Below are 19,396 nucleotides of genomic sequence, written 5' to 3' on the forward strand. Positions count from 1 at the left end.
CTCCCTCTCTCTCTCTCTCTCTCTCTTTCTTTCTTTCTTTTTTTCTTTTTCTTTTTTCTTTTTTTGATTGTAATGCACTAGAATGAGGACTAGGTACTTCATGCTGCTATGGCTGGCCCATCTTCTCTATGGTGGACTGCTAATTCCAAATTGTGAGCCAAAATGAATTATTCCTTAAGTTGATTTTGCCCCAGCAATGAGAAAAGTAACTGATACAACTAACAAGAAGCAACTTAGGGAGGAAGTGGGGAAAGAAAAGAAAGGGAGGGACAGTTTGTTTTGGTATGAGGGTACAGTCATAGTGGCAAAGGTATGATACTGAGAAAAGTTCTAGTTGTGGTAGACAGGAACATGAGGCAATTGGCCAGTCACATTTTGTTCACAGGAAGTAGAGAGATAAGTCTAGTGCTCAGACTGTTTTTTCTTTTTGCCTTTTTACTCAACGTGTGGGCTGGTCATACCCACGTTTAGTCTTCCCTCAGTTAAACCTCTGAAACAATCTCACTTTCGGGTCCAAATGTGTGTTTTCTGAGCAGTTCCAAATCCAGTCAGGTTAGCAATGTAGATTAACCTGTATTGTTATATGTGTATCCATATGTAGTGTTTAGAATTGGATGGAGCAGTTCGCATTTGCTACTATAAAGCATGGATTACAGCTTTTACTTTGAAATGTAACTTTATCAGGTCACAGAAATTATCTCAGAGATTCGTGCACCCATTGTTACTGTTGATGTTGATCCATCTGATACAAGAAAGAACGAACTCAAGGTATGTCTCTTCTAAATAAAGAAGTGCTTTAGTAATGTCATTGTTTCCTCTTTCCATATTGTTTTGTTGTGTTCTCATAAAGCCAAGTCAATATGTATTACATTATAAAGACATGCAAATTATTACCAGATTATAACAGATTTTCTGATCTGTTTCAGGAAAATGAAATCTTAATGTTTGATTGCTTAAATTCCAAGTCTTTGAGATATTGTGGCAGATTTTTATATTTTTATTTTGTGAGGATGATCAATTTCTTTCTTATTTTAGATGGCTGAAATAAAAGTTAAACTTATTGAGGCTAAAGAAGCTTTGGAAAATTGCATTGCTATTCAAGATTTTGATCAGGCATCAAAATTAAAAGAAGAAATAAAAATATTGGAAGATGCCAAAATAAACCTGTTAAAAGAGACAGAGCAACTTGAAATTAAAGAAGTCCACACAGAAAAGGTATATGTCATTTTTCATACTAAATTTTAACTACTCTTATCTCAACAAACCTTATTTTTGTTAATTCATTAAACTGCCAGAATTTATTTACTTTGGAGAGAGTTGTGACAATACCATGAATAAAAATTAAAACAATAAACTTTATTTTTAAAACTTCTGTTTTATATTTTTAGATTTGTGGTATTTGAGACAGTCTCACTGCTTAACCCTTGCTGGTCTGGAACTTGCTGTGTAGACCAAGCTGGCCTCAGACTAACAGCTACCCACTTGCCTCCACCTTCCTTCTGCTGGGTTAATGGGGTATGCCCAGGCCAGACATTTTTGGACTTTGAAAAATACCTTTAATTTTTATAGCTGGGACTTGTTTTCTTGTCATACTAATCCCTGGGATTTGAATAGTTTCTTCCTTTTTGGAGAAACTATAGTTTCCTAGTGGTTTACTTGGAAGTTTTATTAATTTTTCTTGAATGGTCTAAAAAGGAATTGCATCTGTCTTTCCCTTTAGGAAGGTCTGTAGACTTTCTGTTATTAAGAAAAGATGTCCTTGACAAAGAAATACTTTGGTTGAGTTTTGCTATTTTCCTTGGTAAATGCATGTTAAAGCATTTGTGTTATTGTTTTAAAATATTTTGTATATTTAAACAAATTTTTAATGTGTCTGAGTGTTTGCATGTGTGCATGTGTACCATGTGTGTGCCTGGTGCCCTCAGAGGTCAGAAGAGGGCATCATCTCCCCAGGGACTGGAGTTCAGATGATTGTAAACTGCTGTGTGGAGGCTGGGTATGGGGCCTGGTTCTCTGCAAGAACAGCAAGTAATCAGAACCACTGAGCCACCTTTCCAGTCACAGCTTTGTTATTTATTTTTAATGAAATACTTGAGTAGGATTTGAAGTTTTTTCTTTGTTTAACTTAGTTGTTTGATAAAAATTTAATCTCATTAAAAGTATGATGACTTTGCACATGAATCAATTTTATGATATCAATTAGTGACTTATATTTTTAAAGGTCTTGTCTTTGTTTTGAACGTGCTTACTTTTTTTTTTTTTTTTAAAGATTTGTTTATTTTATTTATAATAAAAACACTTTAGCTGTCTTCAGACATACTAGAAGAGGGCATCAGATCCCATTACAGATGGTTCTGAGCTCCATGTTGTGACTGGGAATTGAACTCAGGATCTCTGGAAGAGCAGTCAGTGTTCTTAACCACTGGGCCATCTCTCCAGCCCATTGAACATACTTATAATTGCCCTTTGATTTTGGGAATGCTTAAGAGAGTGCTGCATAGGAAAATTTTAGAATGATTGTGTATCTTTCTAGTCATAAATATATCCTAAAATAACAGCTCACTTTCCCAGTGAGTATGACTCATTTACTTTTATAGTTTATTTATATTATATATTTACACTCTGTGGCTTGGCCTAGGCTTTAAATTTGAGAAACAAATTTAAACAAAAACCTAAGAATAAAATTAAAGATTTTCTAATTAAAATGTTTGACCAAGTGTGGTAGTGTTTACCTGTAATAGTACTGAGTCAGTGGGAGAGGATCTGGGTCAAGGCCAGCTTGGGCCACATAGGTGAGGCCCTCCTTTAAAAATCCAAGAAAAGGAGAGGAAGTTCAGTTTGAGACGGCTTACCTAGCATATGTGAGGCCCTAGGTTTGATTCCCAGCTCTGTCCTAAACCCATCTGTCCCCCAAAAGAGAAAGCATTTGTAAAGCTGCTCTGCTTGATTAATCTGATTAATAATCTCTTTTGAGTTATTTGAACATTTAGTGTCTTTTGTCTTATTTGAGAGCTACAACTCTATTGTAATATAATTCTAATATGATAGATGATGTGATCAGGAAACTATAGAAATGTGTTTGAGAGGTATGTAATTCATAACCTCATGTAGAATGCTACTAGTTTTCCTACAGGAAGAAATAAATTAACTAGAGATGTGAATAAAATTAGTGTGTTAGACTTTTCATTGTTGTGAGAAAACAGTTGGAAGGTGTCATAGCTAGGGTTTTACTGCTGTGAACAGACACCATGACAAAGCAAGTCTTATAAAGGACAACATTTAATTGGGGCTGGCTTACAGGTTTAGAGCTTCAGTCCATTATCATCAAGGCAGGAGCATGGCAGCATCCAGGCAGGCATGGTACAGGCAGAGCTGAAAGTTTTACATCTTTATCTGAAGGCTGCTAGTAGAATACTGACTTCCGGGCAGTTATGATGAGGGTCTTATAACCCATGCCACAGTGATATACCTACTCCAAAAGGGCCACACCTTTTTTTTTTTTTTTTTTTTATTGGATATTTTCTTTATGTACATTTCAGATGTTTTCCAGGTCTCCCCTTCTGAAACCCCCTATGCCATTGCTCCTCCCCCTGCTTCTATGAGGGTGCTTCTCTACCCACCCACTTCCATCTTCCCTGGCATTCCCCTACACTGGAGCGTTGAACACCCTCAGGTCTAAAGGCCTCTCCTCCCACTGATGTCCAAAAAGGCCATCCTCTGCCACATATGCGGGTGGAGCTATGGGTCCCTCCATGTGTACTCTTTGGTTGGTGGTCCAGTTCCTGAGATTTTCAGACAAGGAACCTGCAGAGAAGACTAACAACAGCTGCCTGTAAGAAGCAGAAACCAGTTGAGCTGCCTGTTAGAGGGTTAGACCAACCGAGGCACCTGGAACAAACTCTCCAACATGCTACCTGCAGACTAAAATCTTTTCAGCTCTTGCTACTTACTCTGGCATGGGAGGGGCCTAGTGAAGCTGGTCAATTTCAGATACTTATTGAATCTATTTTGAGTTGTTTAACAATCCTGATTAAAGCTTCCTTTTAGAATGGAATATTTCAATCTAGGAGGAAACTGTCACACAAACTGGGCTAGCTCAGTTGAAAATGAAAAATAGAGTTGCATGGTTGGGATAAGGTTCCCAAAGGAACAAAGAGTAACAATCTGCCACAGAAAAAGTCTCAAGAGAGCAATTGTTTAAGGGATATTCTTACTAATGATGGATATTTTGTCCTTTATTTTAGAACGATGCGGAAACATTACAGAAGTGTCTTATTTTGTGTTACGAACTGTTGAAACAGATGTCCACTTCAACTGGAATCGGTGCAACTATGAATGGGATCGTTGAATCTTTGGTACACTGCTGGCCTTTTAGACCCTATACTCCTCTACCTTATTATATAATAATCATTATTAATTAGTAATTTAAAAATTAATAATTAAAAGACTACTATTTTAAACATCAGATAAATACAGTGAACTATATATCCATAGTGACTACTTCATAGTATGAAGAATAATTGAAATAATACATTTTTAAAAAGTCACTTTTAAATAAAACATAAGCTATTCATAGCATATGTTTATTGAATGCATATTATCTAAGAAATGCTTGAAATAAAGTGTACATAAAATACAAAACTACAGATAGCCATTCTGGATCTTCTGCTTAAGTGAGGGAAATATTGTTAAAAAATAGATACTATATATATTATCCACTTATATGTGTGTAATATAACAAAAAAGAGGCCTTTAGTAGGGGTAAGAGGGTCATGCTGTGGAGGAGAGGAGACCTGAAAGGGGCTGAAGTGGAAAAAGTGATGTAATTAAAATATAAAAATTAGTTACTTCTGCTATTGATATTTGTTATGAAGATTTATATGGTCATGAGTGAGCTTAATAATTGCACGTTTGACCTATTCATGGAAAACGGTCCTGCTATGATATTTATCAGATACTATGTGAAAAAGAGGGAAGAAGACTTAGTTACTAAAACAATGTGTAAGTGTTAAAAACTTACATTGATACATACAGTTTTAGAATTTATATTCTCCCATCTCTAAATGTAGTTTTAAAGATGGGAGGATATAAATTTATCCCACTACTAATTTTTATTATTTACAGTCTGTAGCAATATTTTGAGTATATAAGATAAAGTAGGCATCAAAATCAGAACAGCTGAGCAATGCTACAAACAAAGTGAAGCATGGTCTGCAATGGGTCTGCTAAGGGATTTTGTCTCTTAGCATTGAGAAGCCTTTGGAGTGTTACATATTGATAGAAAGGGAAATTGTTTGGGCTATGTTCTATTTTATCAACTTTATAGTTACCCCTTTAATTTTTGTTTAAACTAGTGAAACTTTGTTAATAGTGTAGAAATGAAATACCCTTTCAAAATCATTTGGAAATCATCATTTGACCATGATTTTAATATGGCACTGTAAATTTCTTGCCGTGGTTAAAATGATTTTAATTTTTACTTTGTTGTAGATTCTTCCCGGAATAGTAAGTGTCCATCCTATAGTAAGAAACCTGGCTGTGTTGTGTTTGGGATGCTGTGGACTACAGAATCAGGATTTTGCAAGTAAACACTTTATGTTGTTCTTACAGGTAGGATTTATTTTATGACTGTGTGTCTATTTCTTGAAATGATCTGCATCTCTGGGGATATGTTAAAATTCTAGGTGTGTTCAGATGCTTAATTGATGATTGTAGATAATCTTTAGGGTTTCAATTTTTATCTTGATAGTTTATAAAAATGTCTTCATAGAGTCATGTAGTTTATATGAGTACATACTATGTGCTATCACTGTTCTTGGCTTAGGTGAAATGTAGTAGGTCAAGGACGAGGAGAACTAACCTGAATTTGTGCTGTTGGAGTTTGTTTTCCTGAAGGGGAAACAAACTGGATGCAGCAGCAACCATGGGAGTGAGATGAGGCAGAGTGGCTGTGCCAGTGATGCTGGCTTGAGTCTTACTTTGAATTACATTTTTCTAATTCAGACTCATGGAGGAAAGGTAAAAAGAGTAACCCTTATAAATACTTGAAAGAATACTGTCTTTTCTCTTTTTCTTTCTTTCAAAGATTTTATTTTCTTAGGTGTGCTGTGTGTGTAGGTACTCATGGAATCCCAATGAGGGGGTTATAGGTCACAGACACATATGCCTGACACAGATGCTCATGTGAACTGAACTCCTGTCCTTTGCAAGAGCATAACTACTCTTAACTGCTGAGTCGTCTCTCCAGCTCAGACATTTTGTTTTCTTAGGAAAGAGAATAGAGGAGAGAGGTCTTAGGGGGTAGGAATTTACTGTTTGAGGAACAAGAAGACATAAGGCTAGGAAAGTAAGCCAAGTGCGTCTAACAGAAGGACTGCGGGATGTCTGTGTGCTCCAAGAACTTTCACTGTAAAAATGCAGATTTCCATTATGAATGATTCAGGGAAGAAACTGTTGGGTTGCTTTTACTCTTTTGTCCCAACCCACCCACTGCATACCATTTTACCTCTCATAGCCTCTGTTCTGCTTTGATGTCATGTGTCCTATTGTTCTCCCAACCCTTCCTTTTTCTTCCTTGGGCATAGCCCTGCCCAACTTATATACCTACATATAACTACTGTTAGCTTGGGATATGAAAGTCTAATAACTTACCTAGGTTAAATCAATTGTTGGACCTGGCCTTTTTTTTTTTTTTTTTAAAGTTATAAGTATTTAAATGATTGCAGATTCAAGGGCAGAAAACCTGAAGTTTGCCTATATTTTGTATGTTATTTTGAGGTGTGATTTTTTTTTTAATTTTTAAATATTTTTAATTTATTGTGTAGCTTTTTAAAAAAAGTTATGCAACAGGGTCCATGATCAAAAAAAGATAACTACTAAATAGATTCAATCTTGTAATCTTTATAAAGGTTTTTAAAAGTTAATTATTTATTTTTGATATTTTGAGATAAGGTTTCTCTATGTAGTCTTGGCTATCCTGGACCTTGCTTTATAAATGAGGCTGGCCTCAAATTCAGACCCTCTGAATACCTTATTGCATGCCTCTGTCCCCACAGTGCTGGTATTAAGGGTATGTGCCATCATGCACAGCTCTCTCAAGGCTCTATTGGAAGTTTATTTTTAGGTTAGTCTATTTTGGAATAAAAAAAAATCAAACTGTTAGTAATAAAAATTGATATAATGTATAAAGGTCTGTTAGAAAGGCCGAAGAGGGGAATTAATTAGTTTTAAAATCTCATTAGGATTGAATATTGGTAGCTATTGCTCCATGTAAAGGTTAATGAGAGTATGAAGGAAACAGTTGATGCTGAGCTAGTAACATATTTGGAGTTTCTAGAGCCATCATAACAACATGTAAAGAGAATTTGGTTTTAGCAGATTTACAGGGCTCATTCTCAAAGCATGGAGTGGATATGTTCTTGACATGTTCTTCAAAGTTTTTAGAATAAATCATTTTTCTAATTATAATAATTTGACTAATATAGAAGTGATTTTTGTTTATTTTAAAGGCCAAGTTACATTGTATAATACAGTTAATCTTGCATAGTAGAATCTCTGCCCCCATTGTTTTGGAATTTGTTGTGTAGTTTTTAACTCAGGATAGATTTAAACCATTTGTGTGCATATACAGAGATCTATGTTGGAGATCTTTCTCAGTCTCTCTTCTAACTCTGACAAGGACCTCTCACTGAACCAGGGCCTCCTGGATTTGGTTAGGTTAGTCGGCTAATGAATTCCAGGGCTCCACGTGTCTCTGTGCCCCCAGTTCTTTGGTATCATTGTACACTGCTATGCACCTAGCTTCCTGTGTGGTTGCTGGTTGTCTGAAATGAGGTCCTCATGCCTATGTTTGATAGGCCCTTTATGGACTTTGTCATTTCTCTAGCTCCCTAAACTGCTTTATAAAAGACTCTACTTGGTACCTGAATTCACTATTAATGAAATCTGAATTTACTAAGTAATGAGAAAAATTTTTCTTCAAAGAAAATTAATAGTACTGACACTGTAACAAAGGTTTAAATGGATTAGAATATATTGTATTAATTTTTTTTGATAGGTAGGCAAAACAATTTATATATAAAACAATGCAGTTTTTCTGGATCTTAGAAAAATGATAAAACTTTATCATAGTTGGAGTTCTTTTTTTTCTTTTTTCTGTTTTGTTATGAAAGACCCAAATAACACAGTCCATCTGGACACTGACTCTAAAACTTTTCCACTGCAAAAATTAAGGGCTAAAGCTCCAGATGTTATGAGATAAATGTTTTGTTTTTTTTTTTTTTTTTTTTTGGTTTTTTTGAGACAGGGTTTCTCTGTGTAGCCCTGGCTGTCCTGGAACTCACTCTTTACACCAGGCTGGCCTCGAACTCAGAAATCCGCCTGCCTCTGCCTCCCAAGTGCTGGGATTAAAGGTGTGCGCCACCACCGCCTGGCTACTTCTTTTTTAAAATGAAAACTTTAGTTATAATTCTTAGAAAGGTTCACACTTAACACTCATTGAGATTTAATTAAGGAAAGATACTAATTTTATTTAGGTTATAGAATTAAGTTGTTTTACTGAAATTATTGGGGGGGGGTTTCATGTCTAATTGTAGGTTTTGCAAATCGATGATGTCACAATAAAAATAAGTGCTTTAAAGGCAATCATTGACCAATTGATGATGTTTGGGATTGAGCCATTTAAAACCCAGAAAGTTAAGGGCGTTCAATGTGAAGATAAAGAAATAAACTGTCATGATGAGCAAGAAGAAAATGATGCTGAAGAGACTGCCCCAGCTAAGAGTGTTCTGAAATTCCTCTCTGACTTCTTAGACAGCGAGGTAAGAAGTCATCCAGCTCTACAGTTGGGAAGCAGTTGTGGCATGTGTTTATATTCTTTGCTTTAATTTTGTACTCGTTTACTTTTAATACAATTTTATTTGGTTTTAAAAAAAAATCTTAATTTAAAATGTAAATTTCACATCAACTATATTTTCATTATCAAATTAGCGTTCAGAGAACTGAATGTGCTTTTGTCACAGGGCATTTACTACAGTAACAGAAACGAAATTAGAACAGGTTGTATTGCAAATGAACATAGTTTTTCATTTTTAAAAATATTTTTATAATTTATTTTGTTTTTTCTTCATTTTCTTTTTGGATTGTTCACTGCTGTAGTATAGAATCTCATCTGAGATTTGTGTGTGTGTGTGTGTGTGTGTGTGTGTGTGTGTGTGTGTGTGTGTGTTTAACTTTATAACTTTTTTGAATTGGCTTATTAAGTAAATTTGGAAAGGGAATTCTGGGAATTTTTTTTTTCTGTACAGAACCATGTCATTTCTGAATAGCTACAGTATTAATTCCATGTCTTTTATTTCTTATTTAATTGTTCTGCTTCATCTAGTACAGTGTTGAACACCAGCTGTTAAGTGTCTGAAGCAGATGTCCTTGTCTTATTTGTGAGTTTAGTGGAATCTTGTTAATAAATGTGTTAGTAACAGGGCTTTTCATAAACACTGTTTATCATTTTGAGAGAATTACTTTCTATTCTTATATCCCTGGCTGTTTTGTGTTTATATCTTAATAAAAAGATGTTTAATTTTGTCAACTGTTCTTTATGCTTCAGTCAATATAATCATGAGGGATTTTCTTCTCTTTGATATGGTGTATGGTATCGAACATTACTTGATTTTCATATGCACCATCAGTGGATTTCTGGGTTAAGTTCTGTGTGCTCATGATGCAGAGTCCTTTCACTCTGTTGATGAACTTGGTTTGCTACTAATTTGATGGAAAAATTTTCAATTAATTTCATAAGTAATAGTCATCCTAGTTTTCTTGTGATATCTGCTTTTCTTTTACCATATTTTCTTTGGTTACTTCAATTCTAAATTTTGTTTTCCTTACAGTCAGATTAATTGCTCTCTTCTTGTCATTATAGTATAATTTAGGTTATCAATTTGAGATTTTTTTTAAATAAATTTTTTTAAAATTTTAAAATGGAGATATTTATTACTGCAGAACTTCCCTCAGCACTGTTCATTGTAATCTATGAGTATCTAGTTCTGATCTTTGAGACAGTGACATTCTGTAGCCCAGGTTAATTTAGAACTTACTGTGTAGTCAAGTCTAGCGTAAAGCCTGTAGAATTCCTACTTTTATCATATGCATAATGAAATTAATGATTTTAGGATAGTTATTTTAAAATATCACACATAAAGGAAACTAGAGATAAAAACTTTCTAATGAATGTCATTTTTGCTAGGTATCTGAACTCAGGACAGGAGCTGCAGAAGGACTAGCCAAGCTGATGTTTTCTGGGCTTTTGGTCAGCAGCAGGATTCTTTCTCGTCTTATTTTGTTATGGTATAATCCTGTGACTGAAGAGGATGTTCGACTTCGACATTGCCTAGGAGTGTTTTTCCCCATGTTTGCTTACGCAAGCAGGTAGGTAGTCACTGATAAAATCTTATTTAAAGTCAGATTTAGCTTCCCCCACCCGAATTATATCTATGCCATTTTGTTCTAGATACACTTTTCTGTAGATGAGTCATAAGAATGTAACATACATTTTATATACCCAGATTTATCTTTCCTGCATATGCAAGGTATAAAAGGAACTATATCTCTTCAATAGAGACAGTTTGTGAATATTTTAGAATTAAAACTTTTCTCTCAAATGTTTGCCAACTTGCAGGAACATTGGATTTTGTTTGTTTGTTTGTTTTGTTTTTGTTTCAAATAATTTCATTCAGCAGTTTTAAGTTGGAGTGGCAAAGAGGTTAGTGGGATCTGAAGTCTTCAGCAGGGCAGCTCTCTTTGGCCTTGTACTAAATGTCCTGATTGCTTTTCAACAGGACTAATCAGGAGTGCTTTGAAGAAGCCTTTATTCCAACTGTGCAAACACTGGCCAATGCCCCAGCGTCTTCTCCCTTAGCTGAAGTAGATGTCACAAATGTTGCTGAATTGCTTGTTGATCTGACAAGACCAAGTGGATTAAATCCTAAGGCAAGGAATTCTCAGGATTATCAGGTATATATGGTAGCCTGTGGGTGGCTAATATAACTGCATGAAGATCATCGTTTGATTAAAGACGCCTTATCCTGGGTTTTTTGAAATCATGATGAACTACATTTATATTTTGAGCCTTTTGTTTTTCTGGTATATAAAACACTTATGGGAGGCAGGGAAGGGTGTCTTTGGGTAAATGTGGAGAAATGATGAAAATAGAAGTGATCACGTCAATGTTTTGCATCTGAGAAGTTACTAAAACATCATTTCCATTACCATTCTCCCCAATTAGTGAGTAATCACTGAAGTACTGACCTCTGTTACTGCATCTGGAAATGTTGGCTTGCTTGTTATACTGTTAATACTGAGGAGGGAGGACAGTTTAAAGGTGTTTATCTCAAGATTTGTTTTTTTTTTTTTAATGAAGCATATAATAGAACCACAAACTTATTTATAAATTATAATTAAACTCAGTTTTAAAATTCTTTAATGTTTGAATACTTAGAAATTTGATGTGTTAATGATTTCAGATGCCAACTGCAAGTTAACAGTTTTGTTCTATCTGTATATTTATTTGCTATTTAGTGACTGTTCTGCTTGAATCACATTATATGTTATTAGGAAGATTATATTACAAAGGATATTAAGGGAAATATATTAACAGTGATTAACCATCAAGTGTTTTTGGACTTCAGAAAAGTATAAGATTCATTATAGGAATGATGTATGTATCATTAGTTTCATTTGCCTTACAGGGTATTAAGCCTATGTACGGTCTTACAGGTGCTAGACAACTAACTGTTTTACTGCTGAGCTATATCCCCAGCCCTCTTTTAACTTAATTTGAGACAGGGTGCTCAAGTAGGCTTTGAATTTGCAGTTGTACTACCTCTACCCCAAGTAGATGGACTATAGGTGTGTGCCATCAGACTTGGCTGTGATACTAGTTTTAAAACTCATTTGAGTTTTAAAAATTCTCTTGGGCTTGGTTGGATTTGAGAAGTGGTTTGAGTAGAAAGGAAAGATGTATACCTAAAGATGTATGCATAATAAATGTAGATGATTATACAATGGCTGGAGTTGGCCCTATTTGTAGTGTATATGTAAGACTTAGTATTAAAGAGTTAATAGCATGAGATTTAGTTACCAAGAAGCCTCATTTAATGGTCACTTATGGTTATATGAGATGAAGTGGTGAGAAGATTTGGGGATAGTTTGAGAGGCAAATGAGATGGTAAAATCTGAGGAAAGTCTACAGTCTTAAGTGAATAACAGTAGACTTCATAGACTTCTTGGGAAAGTAAGCAAAGTCGGCTGGGGCATAGGCTGGACTGGATTGGCATGTAAATAAGAGTTTTAGTTGATTTGTATAAGGGGTTCCAGGATTGAGATGTTCTTTGATTTGCTGAAAATTGAAAATAAGCTATGCTGTGGTACCTTTGTATCAGTTGGCTAGTCACTTGGTGTGAACTGACCTTTGGGGGAGCGGTGTGATTTTGGAAAAGTTCCACTTTTCATCAGCCTGGATTATTTTCAACAACTGGATGACCTTTCAATCCTAAAAGGGTAGACCTGCTCCTTGTAATAAAGGAAGGGGCTTCTTTTTGGAGTCCGGGAGAGCTAAATTTAGGTTTAGACATGATGCAAATGAGACTTTTGCAAATTAGCTAGAAATATTGTTTGATGTATAGAACTGTATGTATTGTGATGAGAACATTTTTATTTTATAGAGATTTTTCATTTTAATTTTTTAGGCCTTAACAGTACATGACAACTTGGCTATAAAAATTTGCAATGAGATCTTAACAAGTCCGTTCTCACCAGAAAATCGGGTTTATACAAAAGCTTTGAGTTTGGTAGAACTCAGTAGCAGTATTACAAAAGATCTCCTGCTTCTATTGGATGAGATTCTGGAGGTAAAGCAGTTTTTAATACTCGAGTAGTTTGTGTTTATATATATCAAGGTGGATTTAGATGAGTGTATTAAGTAATATATTATTATATATTATGCATGTTCATTTGAAATAACTGTTTTCTTCATCAATTTCATGTAATTTAAGAATGTTTTCAAACTTGATATTGGCATATGACTTTGAAAGATTTCTTACTTTCCATTTCCCACATTCCTTTCCCCCAGCAAGTAACAGATAGGACATGTCTGAGAGCCTTGGAGAAGATGAAGATTCAGTTAGGAAAAGGAAGTAAAGAGTCTGACCAAGGTGTAGTAACACAGGATGTCAACACAACTACAACGGTTCTTCAGAATGAAAATGGTAAATATATACTGACCTGAATATCTATACAATTATAGTTTTTATTTTTACTGAGATTTTTAGTTTGATTGAATTTCAGAAACGAACAAAAACCTTTTTCTTAATAATCCTCTTTTAAAAAGCTATTATGTGTTTATTCCACCTTTCAATCTATTTGAGTCCATTTCTTACTAACCGTCTTTCCAGGAGCTTTTACTTTGTAGGACTCACACTTTTGGAATAGTAATTCGTTATAACCATTCAGTAGCTGCAATAGGATTGTCTGTTTTGTATTTTTGTATGATTCCATGTATGGAAGAATATATGACTCCTGAGAGGGATGGAAAAAGAACTCAAACATCAAAATCTACACAAGGAAAAACTAAAAGAGGTAATGTGTGCATTGACTGCACCTTGAAGTGCAGTTGTTTTCCAGGGAAAACACTAGCTTTGCAAGCTTCCTTATCTTTACTTTCTTAGGAATAGACATTTTGAATGTCTTGGGAATGCATAGCTGCTTTACTTCCTTCAGATGATAGGGATTATTGCTTTTTCTGAAGATTTTAAGTTCATTGTTGTTCCATGTGCTTTTGAATAAATATATACAAAAAAATTATACAATAAAGGGCTCTTTGGGGATAAATTAAGAATAGGTTAAGTTGCCAGGCATGGAGTATACACCTTTAATCCCAGCACTTAGGAGGCAGAAGCAGGAGGATCTCTGTGAGTTTTTAGGCCAGCCTGGTCTACAGAGTGAATTCTTGGATAGCTAGGACTATGAGGAGAGCCCAGTATGAACCAAAAAAGGAAAGAAAAAAAAAGTTAAATAAGAGTTTTATTTTACAGTATTAATATTAGAAGTATTAGGTTTTTTTTGTGTGTGAATGAACATTTTTCCCCTCATAAGTTTTTGCATTTGTTTTTACTTCTTTTTTCCCCAACTAATTTCATTTTTCTTCCAGTCAATTTCCCAAGGGGTATCCAACAGTAGAATATTTGTTGGAATAAATATATGTTTAATAGTAGGGGACCATTTTGAAAAAATCTGAAATTCAAGGCTTTTAAAATTGTTTTATTAATTCCTTATTACAAAAGCAATGCATGCTTATTACAGAAGAATAAGAAAGTACATCCAGGCAGACCTACCATCAAGAACACTAATAGTCACACCCATGAGCCAAACGTGACTTTAATTATGGAAAATAGTTTTATGGCTCTGTTCTAAGTATATTTAATCTTTTCTAGAATAGAATCTGGCCATAACATTGTTTTATAACAAACCAGTTATTTAAACAATTACTGGATATTGTTCCAAATTACTTCCATATTTTTGGATGTTTTCTTGGGGATAAATACATTATTGAAAACAAATAAAATATGAGGTGGAAATATATAACAATGATAGAATATATAGTTTTCAAATAAATTGTCAAGTGAACAATTGATTTTGATCAGATTACTTTTAATTACAGAATAAAGTATGAAAACTCCATTTTTTAATAGTTCAAACTTAATGTATACATACTACATCTTATTTCTTATAAATGAAGAACATTGCAGGCCAAATTTGTTATGTCTCTTTTTCAGTATAGGTTCTCATATCCTAGGATAGCTTCAAAGTCACTATTTTGACCTTGAACTTCTGGTTACATGTTGGGACTATAGGTGTTGGATTACCATGCTCCATTTTACATGGCTGACCAAAACAGGATTTGTACACACTAGGCAAGCATGGTACCCACCGAGCACAGTCCCTAGTCCTTACTTTTCAACCTTGTAGAATATAACAAGTAAACCCAGGTGAATAAAGGGTCTTATTTTTTTAAAAAAATTGAATTATATTTTTGAACACATTTGAATTTTCTATGTATAAGTTTAAGTGTTTTACAAGCAGCCTGTATCTTGCTGTTTAAATTTCTTTTGAAGCCAGGTACAATGTCAGATGTAATAATGGCTGTTCTAGAGGCTATGTGAGGATAGCTTGAGCTCATCAATTTGAGAACAGACTAGCTAAGCAATGTAGTGCTTCAAAAAAAAAAATTATATATATATATTACAGTTCTATCTAGAAACTGTTCATTGATTGAGCTTGCCCTGGTAATATTTTTGTTAGTTTTTCTATATTAACTCTACATCCGCTCTAAGAGAAAACTTTTATATGAGTGTGTGATCATTCATTTATGTGTGTATAAGTCATGTGGAGACTCCTTAGTCATAGCCTACTGGCATTTGAGTCAAGAGTTTCTCACTGGTCTGGAGCATTCCCAGTAGGCTAGGCTAGATGGCTACCCCTTGGGACCTAGGCGGAGCCCTGCATGTCTCTGCCTTCCTAGTGCTGGGATTATAGCACGCGCTACCACACCTCACTGTTACTTGGGTTCTGGCACTTATACGTAACAGGGCCAGAACTTTACCAAATGAGCTATTACACTCAGCCTGAGATGTTTTCGTCATCACATGTGACCTAAAGTTTGCCTCTTTGACACATATTTGTAGTGCGCATTCAAAGAAATTTACATAAATTTTAGTATTTCCCCCTCCACTATGTATTGAGAGCATCAGAGTGGATAGGAATAAGGAAATGTATTGAAAAAGATTGTTTGTGCTGAAAGTAAAAGATTTGGATGGCTTGGAAAACAGATTTAGAAACACAAAACCATTAAACATTATGCCAATAAGTTATGCTGTCTTTAAGGACGTAGAAAAGCGCCAGTTTCATCTAAGACCAACAGGAGACGCCAGATTGCTGGGACAGACTCTGAAAGGTATGTCATGTATTTCTATAAGACATAGAAGATGCCAATCAGTTTCATTTTGCTCAGAAGTAGAATATTGTAATTTTCTTGTGAGAGAAACTTTGTATATTACCAGATAGTAAAAACCATAATTATCTTGATCTTGGTCAATAGCCTAAAATTATCTAGAATGTTTGACTTACGAAGAGTGGTATATTTTTATTAGTTGGCATCAGTTTTAGTTTGATATATTCTCTTTGTATGGAAACAAAAGTTTCCATGTATTCTGTTTACATGACCTTATATATGTAACTCTTATCTTGATTTAGATAACATTTAGATTCTTTGAGTTACAATTCTGCTCATAACTTTAAAGTACTAGTGGTTTGTGTTAATAGGTTTTCTTTTTTAGTTGCTGCAAAGACAAGGTTGAGCTTGAGAAGTTTGTAGCTGTTTTGCATTCGTTTAGTCATTGGTATTGGACCTTGCATGTGTTCTTAGATTAAGCCTTAGTTAAAGTGCTTTTGGGGGCACTTTACAATGTTTTAGCAATATACTAAATTAAGATAACATAGTATTGTTTGTTTTTTCACTTGAATTCTAACTCCTTCTTTAGGACGATTGTATGGTCCCTATGTAATTACAAGCTTCACTGCAAAAGCTTTGCTTTGCTTCTTTCCCTATATGTATGACCAGGTTTTACCAGTAGATTAAAAATTACCAGATTAGTTAGATTTTCTGATTGACTTAGCAGCACAGCCATCCAGCCACTAGTTTTTTGGTTATTGCTTGAAATTTTAGTTTTAAGCTTAGTTATTAGACTCAGGCTACTACACAATATTGGAATGTGAGAAACCAAAAAGTTTTATTTGTAAATATTTTGATTTTTAAAGCTTATATCTAAATGAATGTGTTTTTTACATCTGTTTAGTGATCATGAACCACCAACAGAAATGAAGATGAGATTACCCAGACGAGCCAAAACAGCTGCGCTACAGAAAAATAAACTTAACCTTGCAGAATTTCTTAATGAAGATCCAAGTTAAGAGAGCTGATAAGGATGAAGTCCTTTGAAATTGTGCTTATATCTTTGCTTTAATAGTTACTATGGTAAAGTCAGAAATGCCTGCTCTGATTCAGGAAACATGAATGATGCCACATGACTTCAGACTCCTTATTTACATTAAACAATGGCTTTGAGAAACTGCATCATTCCTATACTCAGTATTTATTTGATAACTTTACCTCAATGGGTAATTTCCTTTCCTAAACTTTTCTATATAGGAACACTAGTTTATGAATGAATTCTAGATTAGGGAGGTGTCCACATACATATTAATCATGAAAGATACATTGGTTTTTGGCACATCAAAATATATTCTACCTTGAATAATAAATAATACTAATGGGAAATAAAAGTCATCTTTATGTACTGACTTATGAGCACAGTTTCTTCACTGTTAATTTCAGTTATCTTATGAAATTGTCATTGTTATGAAACATAAATATTTTGAAACTTGCATTGTATAAAAGTAGTCCCTTTTCTTTCTGCCATACCCAAGGAAACACCTTTTATTTGGATAAAAATGTCATAACGTGAAATTTTTATTAATTGTGCTTCTGCTTCATTAAATTTATCAGAGGCCATTTATTTTAACAGTTGTTCTGAAATGGAGTGAAAGGTAATATTGCTGGCTTTTAGAACCAAAAGGTTATTTATTCTATATACATAACATGTGCTTTATAGAACTGAGAAAAGAAGTCAGAGTTAGAAAGCAAGAATGCTTATTAAGCAAAAGGAAAAGGCAGATATGGTAATGATATAAACCAATGAAAAACACTGTAGTTCTTCATCTTTTGGCTCTATGTCTTTTCCTGTGCTTCACATTTCTTATTGATATAGTTCTTGTTAAATCCCTGTCTTAAATTCGTGGGGAACAGCAAGTAAGCAGGGCTAAAATGGCATGTTGTAAGGGAAAGCCACTAGGAATGAACTATCTAATTTAGACATGTGCAGAATAGCCAAAAGGAAAGAAGCTATGATCATGTAGAAACTACTGAAGTTTGCTTTTCTCTGACTTTAAGCACCGATCCATTAGTAGCAGTTTTACTACTCAGATTTTAGACAATAGCTGTGGCTGCAGGTATACTTAGCATCATTAGCATTACTAAGGAATATTGTCCTGCTTCTGCAGGACACCCCTGTAAACTTTGGAACAAACTGCTAAAATACAATAAAACCAATAGGTTTAAAAACAGTTAGCTTTGTATGTTTGTTTTCCATTCAAAATTGTGAACTTAAGCCAGTGTTCTTGTTTACCATCGAGGCACAGATTTGCTGAAGAGTAAACATGCAATTGTGCCATTGCTCTTACGTCCCACAGATGAGAGGTTTAAATTACAGAAAGGGAAGGGAACTGATAACCCCCCCCCTTTTTTTTTTTTTTTTTAATGAACGAAAACATGCTATTTGATAAGCTAATCAATCTTTTTCTATACATATATAACTTTAGAAGAGATATACTTCTAACTAATACCTTTGCCTTTCCCAGTTTGCTTCGAGGTAGTTAGCATCCACCTGTTACACAACTGTTCATGGGTTAGGTCATTATCACACATCTTTACAATACTAGCTTTCTAAATTACAGAATCTGTTATATGTGAAAACTGCACAGAAATAGAACTGGGCAATTACATATTTAAGCTGAGGGCATTAAAAAATTCACCGATAAAAAGAGAACATCAAAATCTGTTTTTGTTGTAAAATCCCACAATAGACTTGTGTGATGTATGTAAAAACAGAATTATAATAAAATGGTTAATGCTAATGACCTAATATAAAGACAGATCACTGGACTTGAAACAGTTTAGTATCAGTTGGTTTTCATGAGAAAGAATATTGACATAGAAAATAAAGATAGTGCAAGGGCTGCAGACTAATTTTCTTCATTTTTGAGATTTTGGTTATGAACTGTACAGCTTGCTAGAGATGCTGCTGTTAGATTCCATTCAATAGGATGATTAAGGCACATCTTAATGGGGCTCAATGGGCAGCTTGCTGTGTTCCCATCAGACAAATCCACTTTCTCATCAGTTTTCATTTGTAGCATGCTGTAAAAAAAAGTGTAAGGCATTTTAAGTTTAAATTTCAAATTGTCACCTTTGTAGAACATTTTGGAATAATTTTTGAACTCTAAAGCAACTAAGCAAACTGCTTATCATCCTGACACCACTAGTTCTACAGCTGTCTTAGTGAACTGAGTGTGATGAACTATATCATCACATGCATGTGTAAATATGGCACATGCACTCAGGTACTGCAGTACAAAAGCCACCAATCACTGCATTACCCTAGTTTATATAAGAAAGACAAGGTTCAACCCTTTAGCATCAGAACTACTTTTTTTTTTTTTTTTTTTT

At 34.4% G+C, this 19,396-nt stretch overlaps 2 protein-coding genes across 4 annotated transcripts in view; one reads left to right on the plus strand and one right to left on the minus strand.

Annotated features, from left to right (window-relative positions):
• Positions 1–17,185, plus strand: part of Ncapg (non-SMC condensin I complex subunit G) — a 28,335-nt gene extending 11,150 nt beyond the window's left edge. Inside the window, exons 9-20 of the mRNA XM_021210309.2 lie at positions 685–768; positions 1,036–1,215; positions 4,245–4,355; positions 5,491–5,610; positions 8,595–8,819; positions 10,244–10,425; positions 10,836–11,010; positions 12,744–12,905; positions 13,127–13,262; positions 13,561–13,632; positions 15,937–16,006; positions 16,908–17,185. Coding sequence (XP_021065968.1) covers positions 685–768; positions 1,036–1,215; positions 4,245–4,355; positions 5,491–5,610; positions 8,595–8,819; positions 10,244–10,425; positions 10,836–11,010; positions 12,744–12,905; positions 13,127–13,262; positions 13,561–13,632; positions 15,937–16,006; positions 16,908–17,022 — 1,632 coding nt within the window. The 3' untranslated portion in view covers positions 17,023–17,185. The remainder of the gene's footprint in view (positions 1–684; positions 769–1,035; positions 1,216–4,244; positions 4,356–5,490; positions 5,611–8,594; positions 8,820–10,243; positions 10,426–10,835; positions 11,011–12,743; positions 12,906–13,126; positions 13,263–13,560; positions 13,633–15,936; positions 16,007–16,907) is intronic.
• Lcorl (ligand dependent nuclear receptor corepressor like) overlaps positions 14,296–19,396 on the minus strand; it is a 144,971-nt gene continuing 139,870 nt past the window's right edge. Inside the window, exon 7 of one of the 3 annotated variants that reach the window (XM_021211078.2) lies at positions 14,296–19,087. In XM_021211078.2, coding sequence (XP_021066737.1) covers positions 18,913–19,087 — 175 coding nt within the window. In that variant the 3' untranslated portion in view covers positions 14,296–18,912. The remainder of the gene's footprint in view (positions 19,088–19,396) is intronic. The other 2 variants (XM_029545458.1, XM_029545454.1) reach the window with 2 other exon arrangements.

This window comes from Mus pahari, chromosome 13, assembly GCF_900095145.1.
Source record: "Mus pahari chromosome 13, PAHARI_EIJ_v1.1, whole genome shotgun sequence".
Taxonomy (NCBI): Eukaryota; Metazoa; Chordata; class Mammalia; order Rodentia; family Muridae; genus Mus; species Mus pahari.